This window comes from Morone saxatilis, unplaced genomic scaffold, assembly GCF_004916995.1.
Source record: "Morone saxatilis isolate NCDOM2014 unplaced genomic scaffold, NCSU_SB_2.0 Contig2, whole genome shotgun sequence".
Taxonomy (NCBI): domain Eukaryota; kingdom Metazoa; phylum Chordata; class Actinopteri; family Moronidae; genus Morone; species Morone saxatilis.
The window spans coordinates 8,443,424-8,458,020 of record NW_023339762.1 but is presented as its reverse complement, the minus strand read 5'-3'; the positions used below and the strand labels follow the sequence as shown (position 1 = coordinate 8,458,020).

At 38.6% G+C, this 14,597-nt stretch overlaps 2 protein-coding genes across 2 annotated transcripts in view; both read right to left on the bottom strand.

The window, feature by feature from the left end:
* Window positions 1-227: 227 nt before the first annotated feature.
* Window positions 228-10,963, bottom strand: alkbh3 (alkB homolog 3, alpha-ketoglutarate dependent dioxygenase). The gene is made up of 10 exons (XM_035665131.1): window positions 10,850-10,963; window positions 9,664-9,749; window positions 9,357-9,466; window positions 9,200-9,234; window positions 9,011-9,058; window positions 8,061-8,164; window positions 5,589-5,677; window positions 5,058-5,267; window positions 4,198-4,296; window positions 228-1,794 (listed from the first exon to the last, which is right to left on the bottom strand). Exons 2-10 carry the CDS (start codon window positions 9,737-9,739, stop codon window positions 1,669-1,671), a joined length of 897 nt encoding a protein of 298 aa, XP_035521024.1. The 5' UTR covers window positions 9,740-9,749; window positions 10,850-10,963; the 3' UTR covers window positions 228-1,668.
* A 1,148-nt stretch (window positions 10,964-12,111) lies between these two features.
* hsd17b12a (hydroxysteroid (17-beta) dehydrogenase 12a) overlaps window positions 12,112-14,597 on the bottom strand; it is a 23,204-nt gene continuing 20,718 nt past the window's right edge. Inside the window, exons 10-11 of the mRNA XM_035664289.1 lie at window positions 13,490-13,639; window positions 12,112-13,100 (exon numbers count right to left, since the gene is read on the bottom strand). Of these exons, the coding sequence (XP_035520182.1) occupies window positions 12,960-13,100; window positions 13,490-13,639 (291 nt within the window). The 3' untranslated portion in view covers window positions 12,112-12,959. The remainder of the gene's footprint in view (window positions 13,101-13,489; window positions 13,640-14,597) is intronic.

The following is a 14,597-nucleotide window of genomic DNA, read 5'->3' as shown; positions in this document are numbered from 1 at the left end:
GTTTTCCCTTAAACACCCCTATCACATCTTTTGGATCTTATTACAACAATGGTTACATAACCTCTCCAGCCTCAGTGATCCAGGAGTGAACCTTTCAGTGCGCCCTGTATTTTGCAAACAGATGTATTATATTTTCATGACAAACTTAAACATCTATAACATTCCATTTTATGTATCAAATAAGGTGTGTTTTGTTTTTCCTTAACATAGGACACGGTAGAAGAAAATCAAGAGAAGTAACTGTTTATTTCAGAACCACAGCAATTAACAACACCTCTTGCATCTCTTAAAAAAGTAGTGTGTATCCCCCCTTAAGACATTTAAAGCAAATATAAATGTCAATGTCATGTTAGAATAGACTCCAAAGTCGCTCTGGTAATCTGCCAAATATGCCAATGGTGTGAGTGTTGTTGTCTTATCTGTCCCGTTTGAACAAAATCAATATGGAACTTTTCCTGGAAGTATACCGTATGTAAAGGCCAAACGGCCATACCATTACATTAAATTCACAGGAATCTCAAAACAATAATTTTGCAGTGCTTCCCTTCAGTGGGGAACATGGGACATTATTTTTGTTTGATGTCTCTAGGTTGTTTGTAGTTTATTCATAGCACGCTTGATTTTGTTTGCTTTATATGATGTCTTTTATAAATTCAGATCCTTGCACCAAGTTATAATTTCAACAGAAAGATAAATCCAGCAATGCAACATATGTATTATATATAACATCTGTGTATAAAAGGGGTTATTTTCTAGAAACAATGAAAAAGTTTTCTTCATTTCTACATTTAACAAATAAAGGTTCCAATGAAATTTTTAGAACTAGTATTCATATTGAAACAGCTCTGACGTCAGTGACGTCAATGGACAACATACAGGACTGATTGGTTTCTAACTAAACTAACTAACAAAATTAACAAGGCAGGAAATTATTTTCAGGGAATTTCACCAAACGTCACAGTGACTTTAATGACATGTCATGTGGATCAAAATGACAGCATGGCAAAGAGAACAAACAAACAAAAAAAAAACTTACATATGAGTGACTCAACATGCAATCTGTTTACACAATGTCTGACATTGCTATCTGGGAGGTTCTAATTTCAACCAAACTTTGTGTTAGCAACTACAGCAGTGTGGGATTAAGGGCCTTGCTCAGCAACATCTCAGTGTGGATTTCTGAGAGGCAATCTCCTAGCATACTAACCGAAGATTTTATCAAATTATTGTCTGAAATAAACATAAACAACTGTCTGTGCTTAATAAATAAATAAAGTCAAAGTAATATGCAGAGCTGACATTTTATGAAAGCCTTGAAGCTTTCATTATCACCCATTTTAGTGCTGAGCGTCTCTAAAAACACTTATATCTCATAATCACACAATGCTGTGGTGTTATTATGGTTTGTTTATGCAACAGGTGAAACCAGACAGAGCTGCAGATCTCCCTGTTTAAGTTGGAGGAAGCTGTTATTCATACATACACTCAGTGATGTGTGAGCAAGACTCTGAACAGATGAAATGTATGAAAACTCTATCATTCATTAGCGTAAGTCTTGTTTACACTGCAACCACCACATCAAGTACTGTGTGGATCAGTGAGTTAAATGCAGAACCACTAGACACAGTTTACTCAACCTGACTGCAAGTACCTGACTCTGAGGGGAGTTTACGGTTTCTTGGCTGTGAATTGCAGCTTGGTCCCCGCCCTGTAGCCCTCCGGCTCTGCGTGGATAGTTCTGAAGGTCAAGTTGATCCGTGGGCCTCGGTCATGGTACTCTTTAGCCACTTGATGCTGGTTGAGGCAGAGAGACAATAAAATACGTATTTGAAAGTCAGATATCAAATATTTATTGTATGTTGGTCTTTTATCCAGAAAGATTTCTATGAAGTTGGAAGGTAGTGGAGAATCTAAGCCTCCATGTTTTCATGGGCAAGTGGCTATTGCTTGACCATGGCTTGTGCTTTTAGAGATCCAACCTGTGACAGGCTGAAGAACGACATCTTTGGTCATTAGCTTTTCATACCAAAAACATGAGGCTGACATGAGACGTGTGTGCAGTGGATCTTGGTTTTCGGTTCTTTAGTTAACAAATTAACATTTTTTATCAAAAGATTGGTATGTGACACCAGGTACGTGCTGTCTTTTATCAATCTTGATATTGTATTCACATTGATCCATAATTTTTTTTAAGTATTATTTTTTCTGGTCTTTTTTATGCCTTTATTTGATAGAGATAGAGAGAGACAGGAAAGGGGGGCAGAGAGACAGGGGACGACATGCAGCAAAGGGCCACAGGTCGGACTCGAGCCCGGGCCGCTGCGTATATGGGTCGCCAGCTCTACTGACTGAGCTAACCAGGCGCCCATCCATAACAACTTTTAATTCCATATAATCTACGTTGTACGAGAAGAGACTCACAAATGCATGCAACTGAGAACAAGAACTTAAGGAAAGAAGATCAATATTGTCGGGAGTTTCCTAAACTTGTTTTGCAGCTGACCTCTGCACTCTTTACACAGGTCAGCCAGAAAATGTGACAACATACAACAAATAACAGTTTCTTACCATTTGGCATATGGGGTAAAAGTCAAATGTATTCATCTTTGCAAAAACAACACTAAAATGTTCCTCGAATAGCAAAGACACAAAGTGTTTTCTTCATTAACTTCAACTTATTGGTGTCGCATTTGTATCCAGCCTTTTGCATATGAATGAATGATTTCCTTGTTTTCCCAATTGTGCATCACATGTCAATAAACACATACACAAACACACACGCAGACACACACGCAGACACACACACACACCTCCCTCATCTACATCTCAAAAGGAGGTAAAAGGTTTTCCACAATTCACAAACAGTGTCAAAAGAAAGAGTCTGGAACAGGCAGAAATAACCCTTTATCCTTTTTCCAACAGTACGTTAGCAGGATTGGCAGGTTTAGTTAAATATTTAGCACTCACTTCCAAATCTCTCTAACTTAGCCAGGAGGTTTTTATTAGGTAGACTAAGTGACAGAGGAAGAATTAATGGCTGGTGTGATCTTTTTTCCCTGGCAAGATCTTTAAAGAAGAGATGAAACCTTTGTTAAGATACTCAGGGAAGTGTCGCCATAAAATACCTGTGACCTTCTACTCGTTTTTTCTTTTAAGCTCTGTGCTCTTTCACTGTTAAATTTAATTTACTTTTTAGTGACATTGCTAAAGCAGTTTATTAAATACAAGCAACAAATGTGCATTTAAAGTGATTCTGATGCTGAATGTTAAACTCACAAGAACGTAAACAATTGCCACATATAAACAAATATACTTCTAATATTGCTACTTTTCCATCTGCCAAATGAACTGAGTGCAGAAAACTAACAGCAAGAAATCTTCTAAAACATAGGGTGGCTCTGGCATAGAGATTAGGTGACACACACAACCAACTACTAAATAGTATGACCTATTTCCAGTCAGAGTCATCATGAAATTCAAATAATATAACACTTTCTCACTGTTGAGTGTGACCAAATTGATTTCACCAGAAACCAGCAGCACACTTGTACTCTTCATCTGCTTTCATGTACTTGTATAAACCTGGCCGCTGTCCCTGATTGCAAAAACAAATGACTCTCATTATGCTGAAGCTCTGCTGTTCTCTCCAGGCCACTCCATCCATCCTCGCTGCCCGTCGGCCAGGTGCCTTGAACACAGGCCTATCGACTCATGTGTGTTGCGTTGGAGGCATTGATACACACACACACAGACTCACAAATGCACACACAAGAGCAGAACACGTGAGGTAAGTCTATTTACTGTACTGTCCAAGGTTAAATTATGTAACACAGTGTGTTATGGTTTCTTTTTTTTTGATAATAATTTTTTGCACAGGATGGCATGTGAAGTTTGTTTGATATAAACAGACAACACCCCAGGAAGTTAGTACAAGTAGTGACAATAACATAAAACACAAGGAACAAGGCATACAGTATTGCCTTGTTATATAGGAAGTGTAGCGTGGAAACACCACAGCAACCAACACGACCAGCACCAAAGAAAAAAGAAAAAACAAACAAACAAAACCAGTATCTTCCACCACTTTTAAAGCAATCTTTAATTTCTGCCTGATCCGTCCCTATGTCCAACGGCTGATGTCTTTATTAAAGGTTATTTTTCGTACGTAGGCCCTTGCATTTGATTGGTGGAGCCTACCTGCCAATCGTCTTGCGTGGCTCCTGACATCAGCAGAAGTGTCCCATGACTCAAAGGAACCCGGATCCGCTCCACATAAGTGTAGTCACCATCCTGCTCCTAACACAAAAACATTAAGAGAGTAAAGCACATTGTATAATCGTCACTTGACACACAATATTGGTAAAATGTACTGGCACATGACTGTGACGCACATTAATGCAAAAAAGCTGCACATCACAACTACATTGAATACAACTCATCTACATCATGACTAACGAAGCCTGCCTCCTAAGAAGTGTGTACTTAAACACTTGAACAGACAACTACACACAGACCTCTAAATAGGCTCAATTCTCAACACTACACTTCACTTAAGCCTTCCCCCTCTGTGTCCAAATTTCACTGACTCACCTTGGCTGCTGTTCTGCACTCCACTACCCCGAATCACTTGTTTTTATTAAGATGTGCACAGCAGTTCTGCTGTTCAGTAGCATGTGGTAGAAGCCTCCTTGACTATGAGCCAAGTCTTACTACCGAACTAACAGCAAACAGCTAAAGGTCAGATAAGAGTGTCTGTAGGTTTTAGAAGGCCAAAACAAATACTTTATGAGACCACTTTAATGAATACCACAAGCTGTGTTTAAGGCTAAAATTATGGGAAAATAATGAAACAAGACTTATTTTCTAACACGGCAAGCAAAGGTTCTGTACCTATTATAAGAGGAGTATAAAAATTATGCCAAGAAATTCATTGTTCAGAGGCATAATATACTAAATAAGTATGTAAACAACATATTTGTTATGCTGTATCTAGTCCTAGGAATGGAAATATATTTGGAGCAAGATAAACCTATTTTTGAGCTCTACCATCATCTCACCGGTACAGGCTGCTTGCGGAGGCTGAACACTCTGGTGTCACCCAGACTGAGGGAGGCAATGGTGGGTTTGGCACCCAAGGACGCCTCATCGTCACTGTGCCAGCCGATGCTGTCATGGCCGTCCCGATACAGGTTACACAGCAGTGAGTTGAAGCTGCATTGGCTCACCTGCTCCACTGCCTCGCGAAGGGTTAACAGCAATGGATGCCACTATGAGAAAAAAAAAAAGCAGAAAGCGAGAAGAAAAGAGAATTAATTAATTAAAAAAACCCAACCATTAGAAAAAAATAAACAAATAAGGAAGACAGCAACACAACAAGCAAGGGACAACAAAATATTCCCAGAAAAAGATGAAACATGAAAACAACAGCAACAAAAACAAAAGGAAAAAACACCATAGTGAGGAATTAAAAAAGAAAAAAGAAAAACAGACTAATGTAATAAATAAATGTGTGGATATTGTTGTGTAGGTTAAGTGCTTGTTTTTCTTTAAAGTCTTGGTGGCTTAGGGGTTTAATGAGTTTATCTGACCTGTGTGTTAGCAGCCATGGTGGAGCGAGCATATGTATAGGGCAACTCTCCATACCAGCAAGTCAGCCTCGGCTCGTCGTATGCCTCACCTGGATCAACACACACAAACACAAAATGCACCTTCACCTATAAAAACTAAACAAATAAAACACAATTGATACTGTCAGGACATTTTGCGGCCTATATCTGTAACTATATCTGTGTTAAGGGTGTAATAAGGGTAATTGTAGACGGTTATTGTACAGTGACAGTTGTGCAACCCTAATCAATGTGCTATTCTATGGACACAATTTGGTTGTTACTGGTTGTTCCACACGCTGCAGCATTTATTTAATGTAAAAGAGCAGCTGTGGACAGTTTGCATAATAGAAAAAAAGCTAGATAGATATCTCTATATTGCATCAGTAACTGGGTCATGGCAATTTTAACTTAAAAAAAGAATGGATCCAGTCTGTTTTCATAGCTGCCTCGTTTTTGCTGAAGGACAAGAATAAGTAGGGCAGAGAGCTGACACAGTTTGTTCTCAATGTATTTCTTTCCAGTGTTAACACAAATGTACAATGATCATCTGCTTTGTCACCAGAATTGATTTCTAGCAGAAGTTAACAGCTAGAAGTCCCCAAAGAGGTCACATTATCTCACCTGAGGTAGGGAGGACAATACAACTAGTCCTGCCCGCAAGGACACATTATAGCATATAATATGTTATGAGTCCTGACAGAAAGTCTTTGGCTCACTACAGGCATTTTTTTCTTCGTTATCAACGGGCATCTGCCCTGAGCAGCGGCAAGATAAATCCTCCCAGGGTGGTGTCCAGACACTGGTGGTGGTGGTGGCTGAGGACTCTGCTGAGGCTGATGAAATAATGAAGCTGATACATCTGAGCAGATTAAACAAGTTTTTGAGTAAACACTAGTAAAAAAAAAAACTTGCTTTGCATTACATCCGTGCCTTTCTGACCCCTATCAGAGCGCATGAACTCCAGACTCCTGAAGAGTGTAATTTGTAGTGAAATAAAAACATAGAGCAAAATATATAACAATAGACGCATTTCTATCGTCACACAATATATATCACACAGCCCTCATACAATCACTTCACCTAAATGAGAGGGTATATGTTGCTTTCCTCTCTTTGTTCTCGCTTTGACTCATAGTCTTTTGATCATATGTTAATCATTTTATATTTTTTTTGCAGAGCTTAACCCACACATGCACACTTATAAAGAAATCTTATTTTGAACCTGGACTCCTGCCTCATCTATGGGTCTCTCAAGCACACTTCAGATTACCCACTAGCCATTAGATTGACAATCTTACAGTAACATAAGGTAAGTTAAACATCTAAATCCAATTTCTCCGTCTGTCTGTTTGTCTTCCTCTGTGGGTCTTGGTGTATCTCTCTTTTTCTGGAAACAATCCGATCTCTTCCAAGAACCAATTCTCTACCATTAGTGTATTTTGGCCGGCCTTCTGGTACAAGAACATGGTGAAACCAAAACAAACTGTTCAAGCAGCCATCGCTTTTTATGGCTCTGAATTATAGTACTTTGACTGAGCTAAATATGTGTGGTAATTTATCAACTTTCAAATGCCTTACTCTTTCCATAAAAAGATGCTATCGAAGGGAAAAGATTTACACACTGGGTCCAATGGTTGGAAAAACTGATTCACAAGGGTTTTTATAACAAGGCAGGATAAAGAGGACATACAAGAGGTGACTGGTGAAGGGTTAACATCCTTTTTCCACTACTTCCTCTTGAACCTAAACATCACATGGACTTTGTTGACAAAGTCTGAGGAGTGATGGATTGAGATTACACAACTTGCTGCTATGGTCTCTGTTTAGAAATCATCTTGGTCACTTGTCTTTATCATGCTGTTTGTCTGCTTCGGAGCTATCACAGAGTAATACATAAGATGGATGAGAGCCAGCTGGGAGAGAGGCTGATTCTGAGGCAAAGTCTTGCTGTAGCTCAACAGGCTCGCTCTACATAGCCTGGGTTCAATGTGTGAGTTATTCTTTCCTTTTAAAAAGGAAAATGCCAACTGTTTTGTGAAATTAAGCCTTTGCACAACTTAGGCACACACATGCATGGAGAGCGTGGCAGCAGTTTTTTTTCAAACTTCTCAAGACATACTGTAAAATACTGTGAATCAATCACTGTACAAATCCAGATGCACATTGAAAATGTCTAAAGATATTGTTCTTAACATAAAAAATTTAAAGGATTTCGCACCCTTGATATTAATACACACTACTTTCTTAGTTTATTACTTCTAGTACTTGGTATTTTTTATATGTTCCAAAATAAAAATGTTTCAATAAATAAAAAGTTTTCACTGTCACGTTTTACAGACATGTACTCAAATAGTACAGCTGCAGTGGGGAAACCCTGTTTACAGGCTTACATCACAGGCTCACATTTCAACTCTTCCTCCACCTCTTTATTTTTAAGCCCCCGGTACCCACCCTGTCTGTAGTTGGTCTTCTGGGACCAAGGGAGCTCTGCTAACAGCTTACTGAACATCCAGTCAGCCTCTTCAAGCGGAAGAAACCCAGGCAGCAGCTGCAGTCTGGACAGATGGACAAAGACAAAACCCAGAAACTATAAGTACCCAGAAAAGTAAGGTGGATAAAGACAATTTGTACTTTATATATTTAGATAGAATTTCTACAGAAAAGTCAAACATGGGTTTAGGGCGCAATTCAAAATACTTGGTTCAAGTCTGGACCATTGCTGTCACCTTTATAATATTGACTCTCTAATAAAGGCATATCTATAAATCTATAACTGATAAAAGGTGTAGATTGCAAAGAACACATTTAACTAACGTTTTTCAGTGGATTTAACAGTTCAACATCCCCTTTCAATATCAAAGCTTAATTGCTGTTTGTTTACCCACCACATCGTTTGATTAAACTGATCAAAACGGTTGGTTAGTACTTGATAAGAACTAGTTTGAAAGAAGTGTTGTCCTACCAGAAGTTATTCAACCACAAATGATCGAAAGTTAATAATCTGATGAACCTCAAAACCTCAAAAAAGACTCAGATGCAAAGTAGTCTAAAAAGCTTATTTTCAATACTGTTAAGACTAAAGACTAGGGCTTTTGTCCCTTACTCAAAGGCACAAAGGTACATAGGCTATATGTACAGCATATGTGACCGCATATTAAGTGTCTCTTAAAAACATTGCTCACTCCCATGTGTAAGAGGCATGACATTCACTGAGAGCAACACTATTGTTTGTGGGATGACTGCCATCTAGTGGGCTTCAAACTCAATCACAGATTTTTCATTTTTTAACTAAGCACACTGGTTTGGTACCATATTTATTCTCCTCTTTTCCATTTGGTGTAACCTTTTTCATCCACACTTCCTTCTATATGAGCATTACTTCTCAGTTACAATTTACTCACCTGGACACTCCTGATGGCCTGTGGCTGATCTCATAATCACCTGCCTGTCTGTCCAGAGCAAGATGATGCATGTTAGCCAAACAGTACGTAGTGTACAATCAAGTGATGAGTCAAAACATCAGCAGATTAATTTAAAAATAGATGGTACATGACCCTGAAGTCTATCCAGTGATGAAATGTGTAACTTACTCAATTAACTTCTCTGGTGGAACATCTCTAATTGGCTGCAATGAAGAAGAGACAGAACAGAGGAAGAGTAAGCACTTCTGCATAAAAACACTCAAAAAGGTTGTAAAAGACCAATAAAAAATTGCAAAGTGACTTATTTTGTATGTTTATTGTTTACCTTAACAGGCTGGTGAAACTCAAATGTCTTAGGTGTATTCTGGGGCCCAGATCCCCAAGAAACAGGGACTGGATTGACACTTTTGGGTTGTTGGTGGTTTGTGACGGCACCTGCAAAAGACAATAATAAGAGGCTGTTTTGTAGAGATCAGGCAGTTTAATATAAATAAGAACATGTTTTTGTAAGTGTGTGTGTGTGTGTTTCAATTAGACACAAACACAATGTCAGCACCCAGGGATATAAAGCAAGTAAATATATAAATAATGACTTCATTCAATACAATAGTATACATTGACCCTTAAAGTACCTGTTGGTCCTGAGTGTTTGGGCAGTTGTTTAGCCCAGGAGCCCTGGACTCTGGCACGCTGACGCTTATCTGACATCACATCACATCTGTGTGATGGAAAAAGGAGGCAGCAAGACTTCACCAGCTAACCAAAACCAATTCTCCACACATCAACAGAAACATGCAACTCTTTCATCTGCCACTATAAATGATGACAACCTGCAAATAAATTCAAAGGACCAGTGTGTAGGATTCAGTGGCATCTCGGTGTGTAAGAGAAACTACAGCAGCCGCAATAACCCAAAATGCCCGTTCTGGTTTGTCCGTTCTGGGCTACCGTAGAAACTAGGGTTACCACGGTATGACATTTTCACAGTACATGAAATGAACCACTTTAAACGTTTTCACATTATTTTTTAATAACACTTATACAGTAAAATTCAATTTACACGGTTGATAAGAGTCAATTTTAATTTTCCTGGTAATGAAAACACAATGATTCTTACATCATTCACTAATGAGATAATATCTATGAATATTATATTCCACTAGTAGTGCCTATTTTATTATTGTTTATCTTATTTAACATGTGTTGAGGTCGGACATGTCTGTCTTTCCTCCCCAGGCCAGTAGTCAGTGACTGCAGTGGCATCCAAAATGAGAGAGAACCATACAAATAATTGTACATGTCCATCTCTATGTTTTTGTACTATGTTCCTGGAGTATTTGGTGGCAATGCTTTTGTTTCGTAGTCCTTTCTGATGGTAAGTCTATATTGTTTTAAAGTTATAATACATGCTCTTTTGTCTGCACATTATACATCGCACTGGACATTCATTTGCTTTTACTGACATTTAAAACTTAAAAACAGGATGGTGCGTTTGATGTTTCTCATCAAATGTATTATTATTAATTAATTATTCGATAATACCGTGCAATAAAAAGGTTTAACTTAGTTGTATCATTACTCATTAAAGTACTGATAATTGACCAGCTTCATCTGCATTTCAGTGCCGTGTTAACAGACACAGAACAAATTCTTAATTGACTTAATGGTGTAATTTCTGAAGCTAATGAGTGGTTAGCAGAGCTGGCTCGTCTCTGTGCTCAGTTAGACAAACAGACTTAAAGTTTCCTCTTTAAACAGGTTGAACTGAAAACAAACAGCGGGCTGACTAATGCTGAACCAAATCTGTAAATAACTTACCAAAATGACAGCTACAACACAAAACTACAGCGAGCAGAGAAGAGACAACAACAACACATAGGTTAGCACTTCTGCTTTGGCAGTCATGGACCGTGTGTTACATAAAAATAAATCCTACCCGGAGCTGAGATGTGAAGCAAGGTTCCGCCCCGTTTCTGGTCTCTCGGCCTCAAATCTTTGGCTAATGTGATCGATCCTTAAATATGTGGATCACATTAGTACAGTACTCCAGTTAATATATTTGCTGAAGTACTGTACTTAAGTAGAGTTTTGAGTTACTTGAGTATTTCCATTATGTGTCGTGTTCTTCTGCTGCATTAGTGCAAAATGTTCTTTTTCCTCCTCTACATTTGTCATTGTCAGCTATTAGTTTATTTGATTAAGATATTTACTTCAAAACACATGACTGGTTTATAAAATATGATATATTATTGATTAAACTATCAGGAAGTATCTAAAGTATTTCAAATAAGCTCCACCTTGACGAGCAACAATATAGAACAGTAAAGATAATCCCAATAGTATACTACACTACACACAGACTGTAGAGTCTATGTAAATACAGTAAAGATAATCCTAATAGTATGACATATAGACACAGACTGTATAGTCTATGTAAATACAGTAAAGTAATAACATAATCTGAAAAGGGGCATGCATGATGAATACGTCTCCTTACATATACTTTGTACAATTTGCTTATACATTTTGATTATATACATGTTTACTTATGAACATTTTTGAAATCAGGGCTTTTATTTACAGTTCAATAGTTCTTCCATCAGTGTTCAGAGGTCATTGTGTGCATTATGCTACTGAGCCAATACAATAATCAGTGTAATCCCAATAATCTCTAAAGGTGTCATTTTATTCAACTATTAGGGTAAAAAGTACACAGTTGCACAATAATTTACTGTATGCCAGAGCTTTTATTAACAAACCGTATAAAACACAAGTTTCCAGCAGAATAAATGTATACAGTGCATTTCACATGTAGAAATTCAATTTTTAAATTTAATTTCTCTACAGAGGAAAAGCATTCACGAGGCAGCAGTTGAGGCACAGGTCCGACCAAGTCATACGGGGTATTGATAACTGTGTGAAGAAGAGCGGTTCTCCTCTTGCTAGTATGTGAATGAGTCTAAGTAAATGTGAAACTACAGCTGATGTAAAATATTCTCCATCCCTCTGAAATCCTTTCACAACACACAGGATGAACTAAATGCACAGAGGTTAAGAGATTTTCCTTCGTCTATGAAAGGTTTACATTTTGATAAAAAAAAAAAAAAAAAAAGAGGCAGGAAGTGGAGCAACTGTGTAGTTCACATGGACATAGCACCAATTGAATTACATCATCTAATAATACATTTTAATCCAGTCAATACCCTCTCATTGAGTCTGACCCGTTCCAGCTTTAATGTCAACAGAAAGGCACTTGTGTTTAATGTGACAGCGATAACTACAAAAAAAAAACAAAACTTTGGTTTAGAACGAGTGATACACTGGTGCATCAGCAACCCACCACAAGGTATTATTTTAAATATACTGTAAACACGTGATATTATAGAAAAAGAGCCAATGCATGATAACAATTCAGCGATGCAAGTAAAATGACATGATAAGAAGCAGAGATGGCCATCTTTAAATGGCTCAGATTTGTAAACGGCTAGCCTAAAGGTCTGAGTTTGGCTCATGTGTTCATAGGAATATAAAATAAATAATTATACATATATAAAAAGGATGCCCACCACCAGTCTCCACTGCTTACAACAGCAGGGTTAACAAGTCACCCATTTTTTGGCTGCATTATTTCCACCATCAGTGTTACTGACAAAAAGTACTAATGTCCTTTGCCAAGAGCAGCATTTTATCATTTCAGCTCCTGCCTTCTTTAGCCGTTTCTCTCCATACAATCACACCAGAGCAGAGGTTGCCATTTGGCACTAAGGCATATACATGCATTGATGGGCACATTTACTGAATGCACAAAGTGAAATCTCAGGCAATCCTGGAAGATCAATCACACAAATACAAACACAATCTCTTTTACACCTTAAACACTGCATTGGGTCAGAACCGAGTGGCTGCATGAAGATTTGTCTGTGCTCTCCTAATCACTCTTCAAATTTGCACCATTCTTCTGCTCCCGCAGCTTCCTCCGGTGCAGGTATCCGGAACGTTGCAGACGGTTCATTGTAGCTCCCAGGAAGATGACGAGGTTGATTGGCACCATCTTGGTAGTCACCCAACCCTGCGGGAAAAGAAACACCACAACATAAGAGGTGCATGGGTTTAAAATCAACTTAATCTATAGCTTTAAGGTTTTGATCTTTAAATGAAATGGTAAAATAAAATGGCTAAAACCTTTAAAAAGTAGATTATATACATTTTTATAGCACCTAAAACATTGTTATGGCAAAAAATGTATTAACAGAGTTTCCACAAATTGTTTGATTAAGACAAAATACAGCCTGGGTGTATACTGGATGTGTGTTGTAACTGAATATGTTATTAAAGTCCTCAAGGGGCATTAAAATCATCTACTGAGCAAGATAGTTCATTCTTAAGCCATAAATAAGAGCAACATTGAAGTTTACTTCATGTATTCCTGGACGGGTTCAGTATTTTGAAGTTTCTTACCATGACAGCATGGGGGAAATAGCCATTGGTCTGGCTTTGCAGACCCACAGTGTTGAGCTCAGCTGCAACATAGCGCTCTGGGGTGGGCTTGTCCAGGGTGGGCTTCCTGATACGAGTCATTTTAGTGGCCACAAAGAAGGGCAGCACGCTCTGGAAGAAGACAAATGTAAAACAAAGTGAGATGAACGCTTCAAAAGCTTCTTGTTTCAAGAAACAGTTCAAACACAGTTTGAATAAAAGATACATTTAACTTAAGAATACATAAAGTCATTGCTATGAACTGGTGTGATGATTGCTGGGGTTACCAGGTGAAAATACACTCAGGGTTTGCTGAGGTGAAATTGTTGTACATACTGCAACCACAAGGTGGCACATGAATGACTTACAGAGAGAGTTAAAAACAGAACAAACAAGCTTTGTGTGGAACAACCTATTTTCAAAAATATCCCTGCTGTAAAAATGCATATCAGAGACATCATTCATGAACGTGTATTCATGCCATTACCCCTTTATGGAGGATTGGCAGAGAGCAACACATTGGATTTTGTAACTTCTTTGAGAAAATTTATCTTTTATGTTTGTATCCTTTGTCACTGGGTCTATAGCAAAGGTTTCAATAAAACTACACACACACACACACACACACTACAATAGGGTATAATAGGGAGAAAATCCTGTTAGGAGAAATGCTGCAGGGAGCGCAGAGATGGAGGGATGATGGAGAGGTGACCCTCCTCCTCCCTCCTCCTCCATTCTTCCCTCTGTGTTTACGTTCTATCCTCTCTTTCTTTCCTCCTCTCTCCCACCCTCCTACGTCTTCTCCCTCCTTCCCCTCTCCCTTCTCTCCTTATGTCCTCCCTCTCTCTCGCATCCCTCCTCTGCTCCCTCTTATCCTCACCTCCCCCTTGCCATCCCTCCTCTCCTCTCTCCTCCTCCTTCCTCCCCTCTTACTCTCGTTTCCTCCCTCACATCCACCAACCGGTGTGTTGATGACTTTCTGTACACGCTGTCGGTCTGTAAACGCAAACATGTTCTGTTTGTCGCCTGATGAAACTTTATTTCCTGTTTTAGTGTCTGCACATGAGTCGCCTTGTTCCCCGTCTGTCTG